The sequence below is a fragment of the Haliotis cracherodii genome, unplaced genomic scaffold (assembly GCF_022045235.1).
Source record: "Haliotis cracherodii isolate W230 unplaced genomic scaffold, xgHalCrac1.p SCAF_14, whole genome shotgun sequence".
NCBI lineage: Eukaryota > Metazoa > Mollusca > Gastropoda > Lepetellida > Haliotidae > Haliotis > Haliotis cracherodii.
The window spans coordinates 22,268,850-22,289,404 of NW_027266269.1; the positions used below are offsets into that span (position 1 = coordinate 22,268,850).

The following is a 20,555-nucleotide window of genomic DNA, read 5'->3' on the forward strand; positions in this document are numbered from 1 at the left end:
CACGACGCTATATCAGTCAATAATCTTGGACACGATGTTAAATCTTATATCACCACCTTGTTCCACGTAACGTTGAACATTAGACGGGTGAAGTAGAAATCCCCTTATATAACCCATTTAAACTATTTTTAAAAACCTACCTTAATAGTTATCGCAGGTGAGATCCATTTTACCTGCAGTCCGACTTCCACCTAAGGTTTAGCTGTAACTAAACGACAACACCAAAGCAAGGTGAAATCAATTCAAGATAGTGACCTTCCTTGAACTGATGTCTCGACTCTTTACAGGGCTTTGAGCCTTCAATGACGCTGCATTTCGTGTTGTATTATATGCAGGTATTAAATGGGTGTGTTATTTTTAGATGCCCTGTTTCAGCCGTGATTCGGTCGGTTGAAAGCTACTGTTTTTCCATGTCGTTTGACGTGTATGGGAATGATACTTTTGCCTGTTGTATTCAATATTAAGTAAAGGCAAACGTTTGGCAAGTTTATCTGTGGTTTGAAGTCTCTTAGCATCTGTATCAAATCAATGTGAGTTTTTCAACTTGGTCTATTTGCTGTAGATATATCAGTGTATTGAAGAACAGGAGTTGCCTCCCTTTGACCAGCTGCAGCAAAACGTATCTTTTTCTGGACAATTGATATTGAATTCAATATAATTATTTATACTTTTACTCATCTTCCCCTTTGTATAGGAGGTCCCAACACTTTGTATGATTTGTAAGCTTCCTCATTATATCATAAGTGCTAAATACTAATAAGGACAGGTAGGTATAAACGGTTAATTAAAAACTGGTAAAATAGAGTAACTATAAAAGTAACAAATCCCAACAGTAATATGAGGATTAAACTAGTCTTTCCACTGCGGACCGCCTCAATGGTGTATTGGTAGAGCGTCCTCCCGGAGAGCGGAAGGTCCGGAGTTCGATCCCCGACCTCGTAGACCTCATCATACCACTGGCACTCGGCATTAAGGGGCTTAACCAAGGATTGGCCGGCCCGGGGTTAGTATACTGTGTCTGAGTGGGTTATTCATTTTAAACTGTGGCATGATATCTCAGTTGGATAGTACTATATAATTGGTATAAGTCCGGACTGGTACAAGCAGCCATGCACGCACGCACGCACGCACGCACACCGCTTATTGTGTGCAATAATCTTGAACGCGACGTTAAACCCCTTCTCACCTCGAGCTCATCACACATCTTTCCCCTTCGGACTGGCATAAAACACTCACAGCGTAAATGAACATAATAACTTCTTCATCTTCTTCTTCTTCTGATGGTGATGATGATGATGATGATGATGATCAAAAAATGGCATGGAAAAAAGGACTGTGCATGGATCGTTCTTCTCATCACTATAATGCAGCTCAAGTTCACCAGCCAGAGTTTGTTGTTTGTTTGTCTGTCTGTTGTTCAAGGCAATATTCCAGCAATATGACGGCGGTCTGTACAACATCGAGTCTCGACCAGGCAATCCAGAGATTGATATCTTGAACGTCGATCTACTCAACAGGGATACGATGAAATGCATCAGCCAAGTAAGCGACCCTGACCACCCGATCCCGTCAGTTGCTCATGTTGTGATAAGCAGGGGTTGTTTTAATATGTGGAGATTTCCATGGTATGCGTTGTTGAATTACGAGTGTTGAACCAAACTCCGAGGCTAATTGTAGGGATGTTTAGATCAGAATGGTTTTAATGTGAACTATAACCTGTCGGGCGCCCAGAATTTTACCTGTGCTGACCCAAGTTTTTTGTATAAGTCAACTGAAGAGGCATGCAGGCCATAATATTAATATAATGTACGAGCTATCTTTAAATCGTCATTTTGACAATATAGTATTTGCAATGAATACCTGAAATATGATCATTCCAAGCCTAGCTTTCTATCTCAACACTACTATATTCCCTCGGCAATATCTGACTAATAGCCTTGGTATCTGCTGACATTACTCTTTCGGCCTCAGTTCGATATTGGACTCCAAGTTCACCTAGCACAACACGGACACTAGCGCGAGACAATCTCACCTCCTTGACGTTTCTCGAGAGTGACGTCGGTGATTAGATTTGTTGGTGATCTTTGTAATACCACACACAAGGCTGGAGAGGAGTTATTGTACAGATATTGTATCCCTTGCCACAGGCGCTGTTTTAAAATCAACGCTGTTGATACCAGTTAGATACCCAGTGTGTTGTTCATAATGAAGTTTAGTCCCCTCCCGACTTGATCTGAACCTACACGTATATCCTGATAGAACAGGGTCACAATGACTCGCAAACCCCGCAAAAGTTGTAAAATCGTAAATATCTGTGTTGCTGATATCCATACAAAATTAATACCAACAACGAACAGACTTGGTGCAAGTTCAAGGGAATTAAACGGCACAACGTTACACGGATGAGATTCTTTGGTCTCACGTCCTCCCCATTATTCAAAGCGAACGTCAGTTTCCATAAAGACAACACCCGACCTCATACGGCAAGACTGACAACAGCCTTTTTGAGGAATCGCGACATCCAGGTCCTGTCATGGCCCTCCAGGTCTCCAGATTTAAACCTTTTTGAACATTTATGGGATGCACTGGATCAACGACTGCGAGAACGTCAGCAACATCCACAGAAACTCCGACGGATGGCACAAGTAGTGCAGGAAGAGGGGGTGAACATTCTCCAGGCCACAATTCGGGATTTGATTACTTCATGCGAGGACGATACAGATTTGGAGTCTAATGGTGGCCATACAGGATATTGACCACAGATGACCTTCACCTTGAACATGTACTGTCCTATGTGTACCATAGTGAACCTGAGTCATTGAGATCGATTTTTTGGGAACGATCGATTACTATCTGTTTATTATTTATATGATATATAAAATGTACATCTCACATCACTTTTGCGTTTCTATTTATGCAGAGTATTTGTGCATTGGACATGAAAATACTTGCTTGCCATGACCAAATTAAATTGGATCGGATGGTTACTAACTGTACTAAATGACATAGCTGGCTAACTGTGCTATATGCCATAGCTGACTAACTGTACGTTCTAAATGCAACAGCTGACTAACTGTATGTACGGGGCAGTCGGGTAGCCTAGTGGTTAAAGCGTTCGCTCGTCACGCCGAGGAACAGGATTCGATTCCCGACCTGGATACAATGTGTGAAGCCCATTTCTTTTGTCCCCCGCCGTGTTATTGCTGGAATATTGCTAAAAGCAGCGTAAAACAATACTCACTCACTCACTGTATATACTATATGTCATAGCTGACTAACTGTACTATATGCCATAACTGACTAACTGTACTATATGCCATAACTGACTAACTGTACTATATGCCATACCTGACTAACTGTACTACGTGCCATAGCTTACTAACTGTACTATATGCTATAACTGACTAACTGTCCTATATGCCATAGCTGACTTACTGTATGTACTATATGTCATAGCTGACTAACTGTGCTATATGCCATAGCTGGCTAACTGCACTATATGTCATAGCTGACTAAATGTATGTAATATATGCAATAGCTGACTAAATGTATGTAATATATGTCATAACTGACTAGCTGCACTATATGCCATAGCTGGCTAACTGTATTATATGCTATAGCTGACTAAATGTATGTAATATATGCCATAACTGAATAAATGTTCTGTATGCCATAGCTCGCTAACTGTACTATATGCCATAGCTGGTAACATTGCATTCCTGATCATACTATAAACCACTATCTTGTCGAGTCCAGAATGAGTTTTAGTGTTTCGTGATTTTTCTCTATTACGGTTATATATATACAACAAAGGCATAAGGTGCATCATTCACTTAAGTATTGACTTTCACTTTGTGTGACTTCATTGGAGCATTACCATTCTTAGAGTGAGGGCCAAACTGTATGAACGTCGGAGCTGGCGACAACGACATTCATATATTTTTTATATCACTATTTACCTCAAAGTACGTAGACCTTGATCTATTCACAATTATATTTAGTACGTGTGACTTCATGTTTACATTGACAGCCATGCAAGAACCAGCTGTATCGCGGACAATATAGTTCCTCAAAACGAGAGGTGACATGAGCTTACGTATGCTCAACTTGCTTAACAGGAAAAACTTTTGTAGTGTTTGTACAAAATTGTACTCAAATAATATCCTCATTAGATAAGAAAAGTCTGTTGAGTACTGCCTCAGTAAGTCCGTTAAAACGACAGCGCGTCGTAATACATTTACACCATGTACAAGACGTCAAAATGGCCGACACAATAAACGTGAGGGGGAATTTTCCGAAGATTTTAAGGAACCTGTGGTTATTACAAGTGTCAGTCATCACTGATCAATTTCCCGATCACAGAGAGGTTATTATAAAGATATGTCAAATAGATGCGAATGTACATTCTTCTATTGCTGTAGACCGTCACTGTCGTCAAGAAACGGATCGAGTCGATACTACGTTTGTTTGGATGTGCATTTCTTCTTCGTTTTCTTCTCTGGGATTGGTTTTAGCGACGCCATCCTTGAACGGACATGCCATCTCTCTGATTTATCCCAATGTATGCTAAAACGCTAATTTCAATATTAAAGGGTCTAAATGATGAGAAACAACAATTTTGTATGTATTCATGCTTGAGAATTCCAGGGTGTTTCCCTGGGAATGGGGGAATTAGTCCCTCAGGGTTCACTTCCTTTCAAGAACACTGTCTCGTGAAAAAACGTATGAACGTCACATTGTGCCGTTCATACAATTATGTGACCGACCTATCGTCCAATGGAAAAGCAGTATACCATTTAAACTTCAAATTACATTTTTCTAGCATTGTACATCATGGGAGAAAAGTATAAAGTGATGCAGTTCTCAGTTGCCTACTACCTTAGGGAAACAGCAAATTGTAGCCTCGCGGTGTCTGATAAGGTGAACAAAGTAATGAGCTGATGCAGTGACTTGTATGGCACTAGTTCAGAGTCTCCTGTATTGTTAACAACGTTGTCCACGGTACAATGACAATTTCAAGAAAATATGTTGCACGATCCCAATGACGTTTCGATTGATGTCTTGTGAAAGACGATGAAGAAAAGAGTTAGGTATGAAGTATTTATTAGTACAAGCAAATATACTGATGGAAACAAATAAGGGAACACAAAACAAAATAACAGAAGAAAGCGTTCCTTTAACACTCAAAAACTACAGGAAGACACAGAGAGAAATAAAAGTTTCAGAAGTGTTGTAGCAATGCAAAACAACCTTATTTTGTCTTCGTTGTACACCAGGCAAGAGGTTTCATGTTTTCACAGTAATATTTAAACTGAAATGGCAACACAGTTCATGATCTTATTCTAACTGATAATAGTGAGTGAGTTAAAGTTTAACGTCACATCGGCAATATTTCAGCCATATCGTGACGATAACTGATAATAACACATGTACACAAACAAATTACTGGTGAGGTTATAAATATAAATATTGATTCTACAATTATACCAGGATACAAATGTGATCACTCTGCAATAACACTGACTTTTCCAAATACACTAAGCAAAGAAAGAGGTAGGGGCTACTGGAAGTTGAATACATCTTTACTGTTTAACAATGAATATATCCACAAAGTGAAAGATACACTAGAAGAAACAAAGCTAGAATATTCAAACAGTAAATATTCCAAAGATGAAGCAAGAAAAACTGAAAATCTAAACTTAAAACTAAAAATCAGTGATACTCTTTTTTTAGAAACATTTTTGATGAAAGTGAGAGGCAAATCAATATCTTTTCCACTTATTTAAAGAAAACCAAAAACGAAGAAAGGAAAAATATAGAGGAAAAAATAGCAAATAGAAGAGGAAATTAGGGGAAATTTTCAGAATATAAGTGAATCAAAGCTGTCAGACTTGTCTAAAGTAATTTTGAAAAATTAAATGAAGAAGAATCAAGGGGAATACAAATAAGAAATAAAATCCAGTGGTACGAGGAAGGAGAAAAACCATGAACATTTTCTTGTCAACTTGAAAACAGGAACTATACCAGTAAACTAATTAACAGTATTATAACTGAAAAAGGGGCGATGGACAATCCATCTTAACTGAACAAAGAATTTTTTTATGAGAAACTATACAATAAGTGGAGAAATAACCAATGAACCCACAAATGTATTACCCAAGCTTAATATACCAAAACTTAGTAAATCACAGTTTGATTATTTAGAAGACATGATTAACATGAATGAATTAACAAAGGCCATAAACTCTATGAAAAATAACAAAAGCCCTGGTATTGGTGGATTCCCTGTAGAGATTTTTAAATTCTTCTGGAAAGATCTTGGAATATGGGTGTACAGATATATTACAGAAACATTTTGAAATAACACTTTAAGTCTAACAATGAATAGAGGTGTCATTACCTGTATACCCAAAGGCACTTAAGATAAACAACTACTCAAACACTGGCGACCAATTTCTCTCTTAAATTCATTGTATAACATTTTGAGTACATGTATAGCAAACAGAATGAAAACAACACTTAATACTCTTGTACACGAAAATCAAACTGGCTTTATCCCTGGAAGATGTATTAGCAAAAACATATGACCACTGTATGATATTTTGTTTGAAACAAAATTACAAAATAAGCCTCGTTTGCTATTACTTATAAACTTTGAACAATCTTTTGATACTGTTTCAAAACAATTTACCTTGTTGACACTGGAAAAGATTGGCTTTGGACCTAATATAAGAAAATGGATATATATACTATAAATTATGCTTAATCTTGCATCATCCAAAATGGACACCTATCTACATTCTTCTGTAACGAAAGGGGATGTAGGCATGGCGATCCATTATCTCCATATCTATTCCTGCTTGTTGCAGAAACGTTGGGAATAATGATTCGTGATAATAATGCAATAAAAGGTATAAAACTGAATAATGTGGAACATAAACTTGGATAATATGCTTATGATACTGAAATATTTCTAGATGGGACTGATGAAAGTATAAGTACAGCGATTGACACCCAAAATTATTTTTTATAAAATGTCAGGATTAAAAATTAACATTGATAAAATAAAAGCAACATGGATAGGCTCAATGACAGGCTGTGTCATCAAATTAGGTCAGGATCTGAAACTAGTGGGGACTTTGAAATATATAAGGAATAAAGCTTAAGTCGAACTTAAATAATCTTTGGGTAATCAATACAAAGTGAGAATTGAAATTATTAATCAACTTTTAGGGGATTGGGGGAAAAGAAATTTAACATTGATAGGTAAAATCACTGTTGTCAAAACCTTGGCCCTGTCAACCTTAGTTCAAATATTTTCCTCTCTTCCAAACCCTCCAAGTGAATTTATTGATGAACTAAACAAAATATTGTAGATTCATCTGGAATGATAAAAGGGACAAAAATAAAAAGAACAACATTAATTAGAAAATATGCCGAAGGCGGACTGAGAATGATAGAGGTAAGGTCTTTTATAATTTCTCTAAATATGTCAGTTCTCAAAAAACATCTCAAAAACAAAAACTGTAATAACCCTAGCATCTTTCCACCAAAAAACATATTCCCACTTGGGGCCAATATTGAAAAATGTATACACTTAGCTAACCTTTATTGGAGAGATGTTTTGGCTGCTTGGGAAACACTGTGTGGAAGTCACAAAACTAACTCCACAAACATTGAAGAAGTACTATCAAAACCTCTTTGGCGTAACGATCAGTTTCTACAAAAACCGATTTCATTATAAGAAATTTGTTTTTAAAGGGAATTTACACTATTAAAGATCTCTGTAATGAAGATGATATAATGCCCTTTAATGAACTTAAAAGAAAATACCAAATTAAAGGCCATTTATTGACTATTACCAAGTTCTATTAAACATACCAAAACCTGGACAGATGCTATTAGAAATAATCACATTATCTTATATAATCAACATTTAAATACCACTTTGATGGACTTACTTGTAGCGCCTAAAGGCTCCAGATATTTTTATGCTAAGACTATAACTACAGCAAATCTCCCAACAGTCTGTGAAAAATGGGATACTATTCTCGACTTAGATAGATCATGGAAGGGTGTTTTATCAGATACAGAAAGTGTACAAAAGATGTAAAATTACTTGATTTTCAATATAATGTTATTTATCGTATCATCTATACAAAGAAAGAATTGTTTAAATAGAAAATTCTCGATGATGATCTGTGCTCATTTTGTGAAAATGATACTGAATTCTTACCATATGTATATTGGGATTGTAAGCATGTTAAAGAGTTTTGGGCGAAAGTTGAATGTTTTCTGAATGAAAAATGTTCAAAACAATTTTCATTTACAAAATGCTCTGTTTTACTTTAACATTCTGTTAAATCATTTCATACTGACATGCACAAAATACATACAAGTATCAAGAATTAAGGAAAACACATTTTCACTTGAAAGGTTTCTGAAGACTTAAATTGATATATCGGAAGAGAAATCAATTGCACACAAAAACAATACAAGAAGACAGTTTGACAGAAAATTGAAAAAATTGGCAAATGAGTTATTAAGTGCTGTCCCGCCTTTCACGCAAGCCTTGTTGACATCAGCTCCGTTTTGCAACAACAGTTTGATAGTGCTTTCATTCCATAACTGGTTAACTGTACTATATGTCATAGCTGACTAACTATACAATGTGTCACAGCTGGCTAACTATACTATATATCATTGCTGACTAACTATACTCTATGCCATAGCTGACTAAATCTATGTACTATATGTCATAGTTTACTAACTGTACTCTATGGCATTGCTGACTAACGGCACTGTATACCATATCTTGCTGACTGTACTATATGACATAGCTGACAAAATGTATGTAATAGGTTGCTAGGTAATTCTGACTCGGGATCCCTCACATTAACACGAACCTAATTTCCTTTAATGGCTTTGACGAATAACACATAAACTTAGATACTAATTTAAAACAAATAGACACACCAATTCGATCTGAATAAAAAAACCTCCCTCGGAGATATGTTCGATTTGTTAAATAAACAGCAGCAACCACACCGAATGAGATTGTACTGTGTTGTCTTAAGATGCTTATTTCTCCTCAAACATTGAACTAACATTCTATCATGCTTATTCTCACCTCTGTTGCTGGAATAAGTACATAAATGTCACTCTGTGTGTTTCGCATCCATATCCTCAGTAATGATAGCTTAAAAGGGAACAAACTGAACCAATAGGTACTGGTTCCTCGAAACATCATTATGACAAAATATTGCGGGAATTGTTTTACTAAAACGGGAAATCCTTTTTTCCAAGGGTCGGTGATATATTAACGAAATAAATACATTTTGTATTGTTTGAGCCATACTGTACTTTCGGACGTGAGGGAGAAAAAAATGAAGAGAAACGAACTCAAAATCCAGAAGGCCTTGATGTAACTTCACAGAATTAGTAAGGCCAGCATTAGTCAGTTTGTAGCCTTTGTGCAGTTGTCCCACATGTAGCGACAATAATCACATATCGCATGATGTGCATGACGACATGGGCACGTATACGTCCAACGCTGTCTGACCATAATCTGCAAATGTCGGAAGTCGTAACAGTTTCGGTTTATGTGTACGCTTGCCTTTTAAATATCAGTATGTACTGTGTATATACATATAACTGCTTGTCTTGTTTTTACAGTCCGAAACAAACATTTCAATGTTGCATCCTTGCAATAAACCTTTCCAACAACATTATGCTGGCCCATTTGCTCTTGTTGGCATTAAGTGACACAGAGAGAGTGAATTACTGTCTTGCCATTTGACCCTCAGCTTCGTGTACGTAATCTCCTTAAGCCTTCCGTTGTCACACGTGTCCATATAAACACACGATTGAATCACTAGTCGGGTTAAACATATTTTGATCATTACCTACCAACCACTACGGACTTAATCATTTTTGTTGATAACAAGAACGTGTTGCTGGATTGAGTTCTTACTGCAGCTACATCAGCAGCAGATACAAATACACCGTTGATGTCTTCTACTCTCATCATCTTCCGTCATGTTCACTGGATCACGATGGATCATCACTTGGGCAGTACTATCATCTCCACCACACATATAGTGAAGTGTTGTCATGCCCTCCACCCCAGCCTTGTTGACTTCAGCTCCGTTTTGTAACAACAGTTTGATAGCGCTTTCATTGACATCATCTCCAACACACAGACAGTGAAGTGCTGTCATGCCCTCAACCCCAGCCTTGTTGACATCAGCACCGTTTTGTAACAACAGTTTGATAGCACTTTTATTGACATTATCCCTAGCACACAGATAGTGAAGTGCTGTCATGCCCTTCACGCCAGCCTTGTTGACATCAGCACCGTTTTGTAACAACAGTTTGATAGCGCTTTCATTGACATCATCTCCAACACACACATAGTGAAGTGTTGTCATGCCCTCAACGCCAGCCATGTTGACATCAGCACCGTTTTGTAACAACAGTTTGACAGCGCTTTCATTGACATCATCCCTAACACACAGATGGTGAAGTGTTGTCATGCCCTCATCGCCAGCCATGTTGACATCAGCTCCGTTTTGTAACAATAGTTTGACAGCGCTTTCATTGACATCATCCCTAACACACAGATAGTGAAGTGCTGTCATGCCCTTCACGCTAGCCTTGTTCACATCAGCACCGTTTTGTAACAACAGTTTGATAGCGCTTTCATTGACATCATCTCCATCACACAGATGGTGAAGTGCTGTCATGCCCTTTACGCTAGCCTTGTTGACATCAGCACCGTTTTTTAACAACAGTTTGATAGCGCTTTCATTGACATCATCTCCATCACACAGATAGTGAAGTGCTGTCATGCCCTCCACGTCAGCCTTGTTGACATCCGCTCCGTTTTGTAACAACAATTTGATAGCGCTTTCATTGACATCATCTCCATCACACAGATGGTGAAGTGCTGTCATGCCCTTCACGCTAGCCTTGTTGACATCAGCACCGTTTTTTAACAACAGTTTGATAGCGCTTTCATTGACATCATCTCCATCACACAGATAGTGAAGTGCTGTCATGCCCTCCACGTCAGCCTTGTTGACATCCGCTCCGTTTTGTAACAACAGTTTGACAGCGCTTTCATTGACATCATCCCTAACACACAGATGGTGAAGTGCTGTCATGCCCTTCACGCTAGCCTTGTTGACATCAGCACCGTTTTGTAACAACAGTTTGATAGCGCTTTCATTGACATCATCTCCATCACACAGATGGTGAAGTGCTGTCACGCCCTTCACGTTAGCCTTGTTGACATCAGCACCGTTTTTTAACAACAGTTTGATAGCGCTTTCATTGACATCATCTCCATCACACAGATAGTGAAGTGCTGTCATGCCCTCCACGTCAGCCTTGTTGACATCCGCTCCGTTTTGTAACAAAAATTTCATAGCGCTTTCATTGACATCATCTCCAACACACAGATAGTGAAGTGTTGTCATGCCCTCAACGCCAGCCTTGTTGACATCAGCTCCGTTTTGTAACAACAATTTGATAGCGCTTTCATTGACAACATCTCCTTCACACAGATGGTGAAGTGCTGTCACGCCCTTCACGCTAGCCATGTTGACATCAGCACCGTTTCGTAACAACAAGTTGATAGCGCTTTCATTGACATCATCTCCAACACACAGATAGTGAAGTGCTGTCATGCCCTTCACGCCAGCCTTGTTGACATCAGCTCCGTTTTGTAACAACAGTTTGATAGCGCTTTCATTGACATCATCTCCAACACACAGATAGTGATGTGCTGTCATGCCCTCAACGCCAGCCTTGTTGACATCCGCTCCATTTTGTAACAACAGTTTGACAGCTCTTTCATTGACATTATCCCTAGCACACAGATAGTGAAGTGCTGTCACGCCCTTCGCGCCAGCCTTGTTGACATCCGCTCCGTTTTGTAACAACAGTTTGACAGCACTTTCATTGACATTATCCCTAGCACACAGATAGTGAAGTGCTGTCACGGCCTCCACGCCAGCCTTGTTGACATCCGCTCCGTTTTGTAACAACAGTTTGACAGCAGTTTCATTGACATTATCCCTAGCACACAGATAGTGAAGAGCTGTCACGCCCTTCGCGCCAGCCTTGTTGACATCAGCTCCGTTTTGTAACAACAGTTTAACAGCGCTTTCATTGACATCATCCCTGTCACACAGACAGTGAAGTGCTGTCACGCCATCCTCGTCAGCCTTGTTGACATCACCTCGTTTTTGTAACAACAGTTTGATAGCGCTTTCCTTGACAACATCCCTAGTACACACAAAGTGAAGGGCTGTCCTGCCTTCCAAGCTGGCCTTGTTGGCATCAGCACCGTTTTGTAACAACAGTTTGACAGCACTTTCATTGACAACATCCCTAGCACACAGATAGTGAAGTGCTGTCAAGCCCTCCACGCCAGCCATGTTGACATCAGCTCCGTTTTGAAAGAACAGTTTGATAGTGCTTTCATTGACAACATCCCTAGCACACAGATATTGAAGTGCTGTCACGCCCTCCACGCCAGCCTTGTTGACATCCGCTCCGTTTTGTAACAACAGTTTGATAGCGCTTTCATTGATATCATCCCTAGCACACAGCCAGTGAAGTGCTGTCAAGCCATCAACCTCAGCCTTGTTGACATCAGCTCCGTTTTGTAACAACAGTTTGACAGCACTTTCATTGACAACATCCCTAGCACACAGATAGTGAAGTGCTGTCAAGCCCTCCACGCCAGCCTTGTTGACATCAGCTCCGTTTTGAAAGAACAGTTTGATAGTGCTTTCATTGACAACATCTCTAGCACACAGATATTGAAGTGCTGTCACGCCCTCCACGCCAGCCTTGTTGACATCCGCTCCGTTTTGTAACAACAGTTTGATAGCGCTTTCATTGACATCATCCCTAGCACACAGCCAGTGAAGTGCTGTCAAGCCATCAACCTCAGCCTTGTTGACATCAGCTCCGTTTTGTAACAACAGTTTGATAGCGCTTTCATTGACATCATCCCTAGCACACAGAAAGTGAAGTGCTGTCCAGTCCCCCACGCCAGCCTTGTTCACATCAGCACCGTTTTGTAACAACAGCTTGATAGCGCTTTCATTGACATCATCCCTAGCACAGGTTAACACGTTAACATCCCCTTCTCCACACAAGACATGAAGTGCTGACTTGTCATCCACACCCACAGTCTCAACATCGACAGTACTCGCACTACACAGACAGTGGAGAGCAGTTCCGCCATCCCCACTCACCTTGTTGACATCCGCCCCGTGTTTGAGCATCAGCTTGAGAACACTTGCATCGACACCTTCGCCTTCACACAAATTATGGAAGGCTGTTTCCCCCCGCTTATTACCCTTGTTCACATCTGCGCCATACTCCAGAAGAACGTGGATAGCTGTCGTATTTTTACATCTTGACACAACATGCAACATGGTGTCTCCATTGCTGTCTCCGTTGTCAAATGCCACCAGTTTATGATTCTGAAAAAAAAATATTCGTAACAAGAATTTTTTGACATTTTGTTTTATTGCAGTGTCATTTATTGTTAAAAAGTGTTGCAATTGTATTGCATTGTTTCTGCTGAGATTCAGTAAAAGGTCATATCATTGTGTTTTGAGAACATAAGTTGTCAGGAATGTAGTACTATTTAATGTAAGCAGTGGTCATATTTGGATGCTTGTGTCGTCAAGTGTAATCTATAATCTTCTGTAATGTTCTAGTACCGTTAGACTAATCAAGGATGTTATGGAATGTTCCAGAAGCTAGTTTGGCTATATAAGGGAACAAGTGCGTACCTCTCTCATATCACGCAAGATGAGGAAAGTGTGAAATGTATTTGGGAGTGAGTGAGTTTAGGCTTTGATAGGGACTCTGCTCAAACAGTATGCATTTGAACCCAATGGACACAAAAGGTCGTGAGAATAAAGCCTTTACATTACACATTGTCTTTACAAAATGTTATTTCTATAGTTTATGACCTCTTTTCTTTCTTACCTCCAAGTTCAGATTATTGGTCCTGATCAAAGATGAAAAGAAATCCCTACAAATATCTTCCTTTTGAAAGAAATTGTGTTCAAGGACAGAAAACAATCCGTCGGCCACAGCCTGCGTCAGTCTTTCACCAAATGTTTTAATATTCATCTTGGTTGGAGCAACATTGATGACATTCCGCGAAATGCATTGGGTCTCCATAAATTTCATGCTCTGCATTATGTAAGAGAAGCTGAAATGTTTGATTGCAAATACTACGTCTACTTGTGCAATGCAATGTGCTACACTTTCATAGATTGAGGAATGTGAGAACGTTATCATGCCATTGTTGTCTGACAGGTAGCTTCCAAACAAATGAGATGACACTGACAGTAGATGGTTCCTTTCTTCGTCATTGTCTATTTCATTCAGGTCAAGTTTTCCATCCTTTTTCATCAGCATCTTAAACACTTCCTTTGTTTCCTCATTCTGAAGATGTGTGTTGATGACGCTTTCAAGACACTCAAGAGGACAGGAAAAGAATTTTTCAATGTCCATTTGTTTTCCTTGAGCTTTTAATTCTGTAAAGATTTGACAACAATGTGGAAATCCATGTGGTGTCTTGGTACGAACTACCTGTTTCTTCCTGCTCTCCGGTATGTCAATAATACCTGCAAGTGTCAGGTGATACTGGAGAATTTCCATGCGCTCTGTTTCAGGAAGTGAAGCAAGAGATATAAGAGCTTCCTTGCCTACAATATCAAGTGTATGTTTGTCAAAACTGCCACGTGCTTCACAGAGAACGTTTGCCCTTAGGACAAAGATAATGGTCAGAGTGCTTGCGAATTCAGACTTGTTAGTTTTTCTGATATTTTCAAGGGCATCAAAGATGACAGGTTTCCATTTGCTGAAAGCTAGTTTGTCCAAGGCAAACGCACCTATGACATCATTCATCATGACAACAAGTTTGACTCTTTGGTTGGTATTTTCTGTCAGGATGTAATACTGGTCAGGCTCCTTCACGTGAAACACCTCCCTGCCCTGCTTCATCATCTCATCCAACACCATGTAGGCTGTCGTTGTCTTCCCATCACCAGCATTACCAGTGATTGTGATCCAGCGCTGTCCTGAGTCAATCTTCTTCACAATGTCGTCAACAAATGACATCTTAAACCGATCCTCTGTCCATATCTTGATCTCTGAGATTGTCCGTTCTAATTAAATAATAATTTGGACCAATATCAGTATGTACAGTTGACTACCGTTAAGGGGAATAACGATAGATAGCAATCTGATTACATTGATGCTTTAATTCTGCCCCAACTCCCTCCTTCTTTTTGTATCATCGTTTTTAAGCTGGACAACTCAAATAGTTTCAAAAAAGAATGTATAAGTAGAATAATTTTCAGTTTCCTGATCATCTTATAATGGCAAGTTGACTGCTAAACAAGAAAGGACCTTGTTATTTGAACACTCTGATGGTGGATGGCAGCTTACGATGGCAGTTAACGATTCAGCTTGTCAAAATACTCGCGAGGCAAGGCATGTACCTCACTGACATGATATGTTAACTTTATATTACGTTTGCTATGTGCAAATGCAGGTAGTCTGCTGCTTATAAGTGAGGAAACTCGTTTAAGAAAACTGTTCGATTTGCAACACATTGGGGCGCGGATTTAAAGTCTCAGCACAAACGTTTCTATTGGATTTGACTCAGCATAGATATTTGCTACTGAGTTTATGATGAAACTCGGGGGCTTGGTCCACCAGCAAAAACATCGAGTAAATATACGACGTCAACATAAAATAGATAAATTAAGTACTCATACTGACAGAAATTGACATGCAATGTCTTTATTATATTACACTTTTATCCTTTGCTCATCATCAGCAGGTTATAGTGGTCATCCTAGAATTCCTATGTATTGTATATCTGAGTACAGCCATGACAATCAGTGAGACATGGTTATGTAACATTGTCTACCTCTCATGTGATGTAATCTCGGGTCTCTCGGGGTTTCTGTAGAAAAAAACAAACCAAAACAAATTGAACATTCAACTACCTTGGAGGGTTTCTATCATGTAAATCTTCCGGAACTTTAGATTATGTGGGATAAATGATGTTTTCAATAGGTTTTACAGCATAGCAGTATGTGTCAGACAATTGCATTGAGCACCAGTTTTGTGAAAACCTTCAATAACAGACCACAGCGAATTTAGGGATGTAATGTTAGCTTGTTAGGCGATGATCATGTCTGAATACATCTGAGTGACGACTGGTGTCAGACTTCTGATGAAAATGTGAAAATATGTTACGTTCTGATTTCATCCTTTAAACAAACTGAGGTAGTGATGATCATTCTTGGATAGATAATGACAGGAGTCATATTTACGTATTCATGCGTGAGTGATTTGGATTTGAGGCATATTTCAAAAGTATTTAAATCATATCACGATTTGGTTACTTAGTGTTGGAAGAAAATCAGAAGTGATGCAGGTCTGGGCATGGCTATGATGGTGAGAGACCAGGAATAACTATCAGTGCGCACCTGCGGTTCGAACCTACGACTTTAGGTTCAGGCCACATATTGAAGATGAAAACCACAGCAAATTGCAGCGCCTTAGATGCCGGAGTCATCCATGAACCCCACATTGTTTCGTTGTATTGAGTGCAGTGGCTAACAACCAGTACATCACAACCCTTTGTGTGAACCAAAGGAATTTGGCAGAAAACATTGCAGTCCGTTTGGCTCCAAATGACATCGATGAAATGCAAAATAACTCAAAATCGGAAATGGTCTATTAAATGTCCATACGGTACACGGCAATGAATTATTCTGTACCCAAAAATATCTGCTGTTTGATATTTTTATTCCCATAACTGGAAAACGTTGTTGAAGAAACTATCATGTTGTTATGTGTAAAATTTGACAGCTTTAACGGAGGGGGTTTAACGTTTGGTTGGTTTGCAATATTCCAGCTGTATGGCGGCGTTCTGTAAATAATCGAATCTGGACCAGACAATCAAGTAATTGATATCATGAGCATAGATCCACGCAATTGGGATCGATGACATGCTTCAACCAAGTCATCGAGCCTAACCACCCGATCCCGTGAGGAAATTCGCCTTTTACGGCAAGCATGGGTTGCTAAAGACCTATTCTACCCCGGATCTTCACGGGTCAGGTTAAACGGATAGAGGAACAGCGCAAACACCTAGTGCACGCAGTACAGAACGGTACAGGGAATAACAGTATAAGAGAGGTCGTCTCTCTTAAATTAAATCGCAATCTGACTCGCTCATGTCACCGTCCTCGTCATCGGAATTGCTTGTGTCACTGCTGATGGTCACAAATATTGATGGGACTGTTGCCTGCTGAAGTCCATCACGTGGCCAGTATCTTGACTCTATCCCATTGACGACTTTGGTAACCCAACGCTGCCATGTGTCCCCTGTTACCTGACCAAGGGATTAATGTACTAGCTTTTCAACATCACGCAATTTAAACGTGTTCAATCGGGCAACGTCACCTTTGACGACATCCCATATCAACTCTATTGAGTTCAGGTCGCAAAGGTAAGGGGGGACTTTGACCTTTTATGTAACAGCAAACCCTATACACGGGTTTAGGTTTGTCAGATTTGATGATTTCATAGACCTATGGTTTTGTAGCCCTGGAAGGAAAGGTCATATTACAGCCACATCACAATGTCTCCTTTTAAGGTTATTAGACGTCGGGACCTTGCTGTCTGCATCCTGTATACTGTGATATGGTGCATTGTCCAAGATAATAAGGGACTTGGCCTGCAAAGCAGGGACCGATTTGTTTTTCACCCACTCCAGAAAGTCCTAGCCGCTCATTTAGGAGTGAGTGAGTATGGTTTTACGCTGCTTTTAGCAATATTCTAGCAATATCACGGCGGGGGACACCAGAAATGGGCTTCACACATTGTACCCATGTCGGGAATCGAACCCGGGTCTTCGGCGTGACGAGCGAACGCTTTAACCAGTAGGCTACCCGACCGCCCCGCTCATTTAGGAGATAAACCTACTGTGTTTTGAAATTTGATGTTGTCCCTCTGTAGAATTGATATCTCTTTATTATAATTTTGAACCGAGCGCTTTTTCACCACTGATCCTTTTGTATCTGTATCCAAATGTATGCAACAATTGCCATAGCTTCTATTTTGTAAGAATTAAATCATGTTCAGTTTCAAGGTATTTCTTAAATAGTTTCAATGACATGTACCTATTTTGTTAAAGCAGTTTAACAATTTCACGACTCATTTGAAAACTGTCTAATTTAACAACCCTACATAGTTTTGATATGTTCCCCGTCCACTACGACGGCTTGCTGGAGTCAACATTTTTCAGCTTGTTAGGAGACATACCATGAGCTTTAGACGCTTTTTCTAAGTATTAATTAATGGCATAAAATGGTTTTCCCTACCTGCTTCACTTGGAAAGTGAACCATACACCTTAAAAAAACACCTAGCTGAGTAGCGCATCTTGTCAGTCAACAATGACATATACAATGAAGCACGTATTTGTGCTGTTCCTTCTACCGTTGTCCCCATGGGTGATGTCAACTTGAACACATATCAACATGATAGTTTCTGAAACAACATATTCCGGAGAATCGACTGAAAATAACAAACAGCAGTTATTAATGGGTACAGGGTATTCATTGCCGTGTACCGTATTGGCATTTGATAGTTTATTCCCGAATTTGAGTTTTTTTGCAATTCATCATTCTCATTTGGAGCAAAACGCACTGTGGAAATATACACACACGCCAGGAGATATCATTCATGGACATCCATGTTACAATGAAGGTTTGTTTATATGTTCCTTACTGGTTTTCTCTGTGTGGTCTTCAGAGCGGGGGCCTTGTGGTTGATGAACCACCTGTTGTCCTCCCATTGCCACATTGCGAGCTTTCGGAGCATTCAACTCGGTCTTCTTTGTCAGATACAGGCGTGGGTTGTTTATTACTGTGAAGAGTATTAATTAGTTATGACCTTAGGAAAGTACTTATTAGAAGAACACAACGATATATTTACCCTGCAATTTGTTCACCTTATACATTCTGTTAATATTTGACAAAAGTGTTCAATGTGTTCATTAAATAACATGTGAGTCATGAGTGCAAAATTATATGTATTTATCTTTTATCATACACATTTGGGCATAACAATATCATTTATACAGTTTAAAACACGGACTATAGGCCACCAGTAACCAAAGCTGGGGATCATGGGGACTTACGGTCCCTCTTCTTCCTGCAAGATATCCCAGCAGGATTTACCTCATCACTTCAGCTATCGGTGGTTGTGCTCAATACTAGCCAATATCTAAAAATACTCAGCAATGAGTTGGCTTAAAACACTGGTTGATGATAGTTACATCGATTATGAAAGGATTGGGTGTCACACAGGGGGACAATCATTTTATTGTACTTTAAAACCTGGATAGAGCCTTTAATAATGTCAGTTGGTAAAATCATCACACCGAGTTTAAAAACAAGCAATTCATTACTCACATACATACTTAAATGTATTTTAGAGACCAATTTCTTTTAAGTAGCTGAGAATGAGATGCCCGCTTACACAGGAAAAGAGATCTTTCAGATTTACTGTTTGATAATGTGAATCCCCTCGCAATTGCAAAGTTTACACAGTCAAGCAATTTATGTTTAACGGTGAACCTTTCGTCACAAGGAATCCACTCAGGAGGTTCATAATCGTCTGTATATTCGTGGGTAAACCGACCATGGCCAATAGACAACTTCGTTAAACGACCTCATCATGTCTTGACTCACAACCCAACTAGGTATGACCGATTGTTGGTTTAAATCCATGACGTTTATTGATTCCTGCCTTGTATTTTATTTGGAAACCACACTTGATGTAACACAGGAGGTTATTGGTCTCCAAGTACCAGACTAATAAACTGGAGAGCAAATGTTTCGTTGTAGTCCTCACCATTATAAGAGTTAAAATTGACATATTTTTTTTCGTGTTGTTTTTGAAACCTCTGAAATTGAGGGTTATAGTTGAATGATGAGGAATGGTTTGCCAAAGTTTCACCACGTTTGTTGGCAATGTCAGATTTAGTTGTTAACAGTGTATTACCATCCTTTAGATGGTGAGTGAGTGAGTGAGTTTGGTTTTACGCCGCTTTTAGCAATATTCCAGCAATATCACGGCGGGGGACACCAGAAATGGGCTTCACACATTGTACCCATGTCGGGAATCGAACCCGGGTCTTCGGCGTGACGAGCGAACGCTTTAACCACTAGGCTACCCGACCGCCCCTTTAGATGGTGAACTCCAGACTTTGATCCTTTGCCTTTAATCTTTTCACTCATGTTCCACACCTAAGACCTGGGAGTGCAGGAATTGAGTTTAGACACAGTTTCTCCAGGAATGACTTATAATTTGTTTAAAGGTACATCTCACTTTGACGCTCGTGATTTTAACATTAATCAGGTTGTTGACAGTGGGGTATCGGCGAAAATATTTCTCACCTTTCTTCTTATTTTTCCTAGCTTGTTTAAAA

The 20,555-nt window shown here is 39.4% G+C and overlaps 2 protein-coding genes across 2 annotated transcripts in view; both read right to left on the reverse strand.

The window, feature by feature from the left end:
* The window catches only part of LOC139460295 (uncharacterized), a 61,961-nt gene that overhangs the window by 30,798 nt on the left and 10,608 nt on the right, over positions 1-20,555 (reverse strand). The gene's annotated exons all lie outside the window — the stretch shown is intronic.
* LOC139461080 (uncharacterized) overlaps positions 9,221-20,555 on the reverse strand; it is a 70,149-nt gene continuing 58,814 nt past the window's right edge. Inside the window, exons 4-5 of the mRNA XM_071242597.1 lie at positions 12,336-13,159; positions 9,221-12,230 (exon numbers count right to left, since the gene is read on the reverse strand). Coding sequence (XP_071098698.1) covers positions 9,984-12,230; positions 12,336-13,159 — 3,071 coding nt within the window. The 3' untranslated portion in view covers positions 9,221-9,983. The remainder of the gene's footprint in view (positions 12,231-12,335; positions 13,160-20,555) is intronic.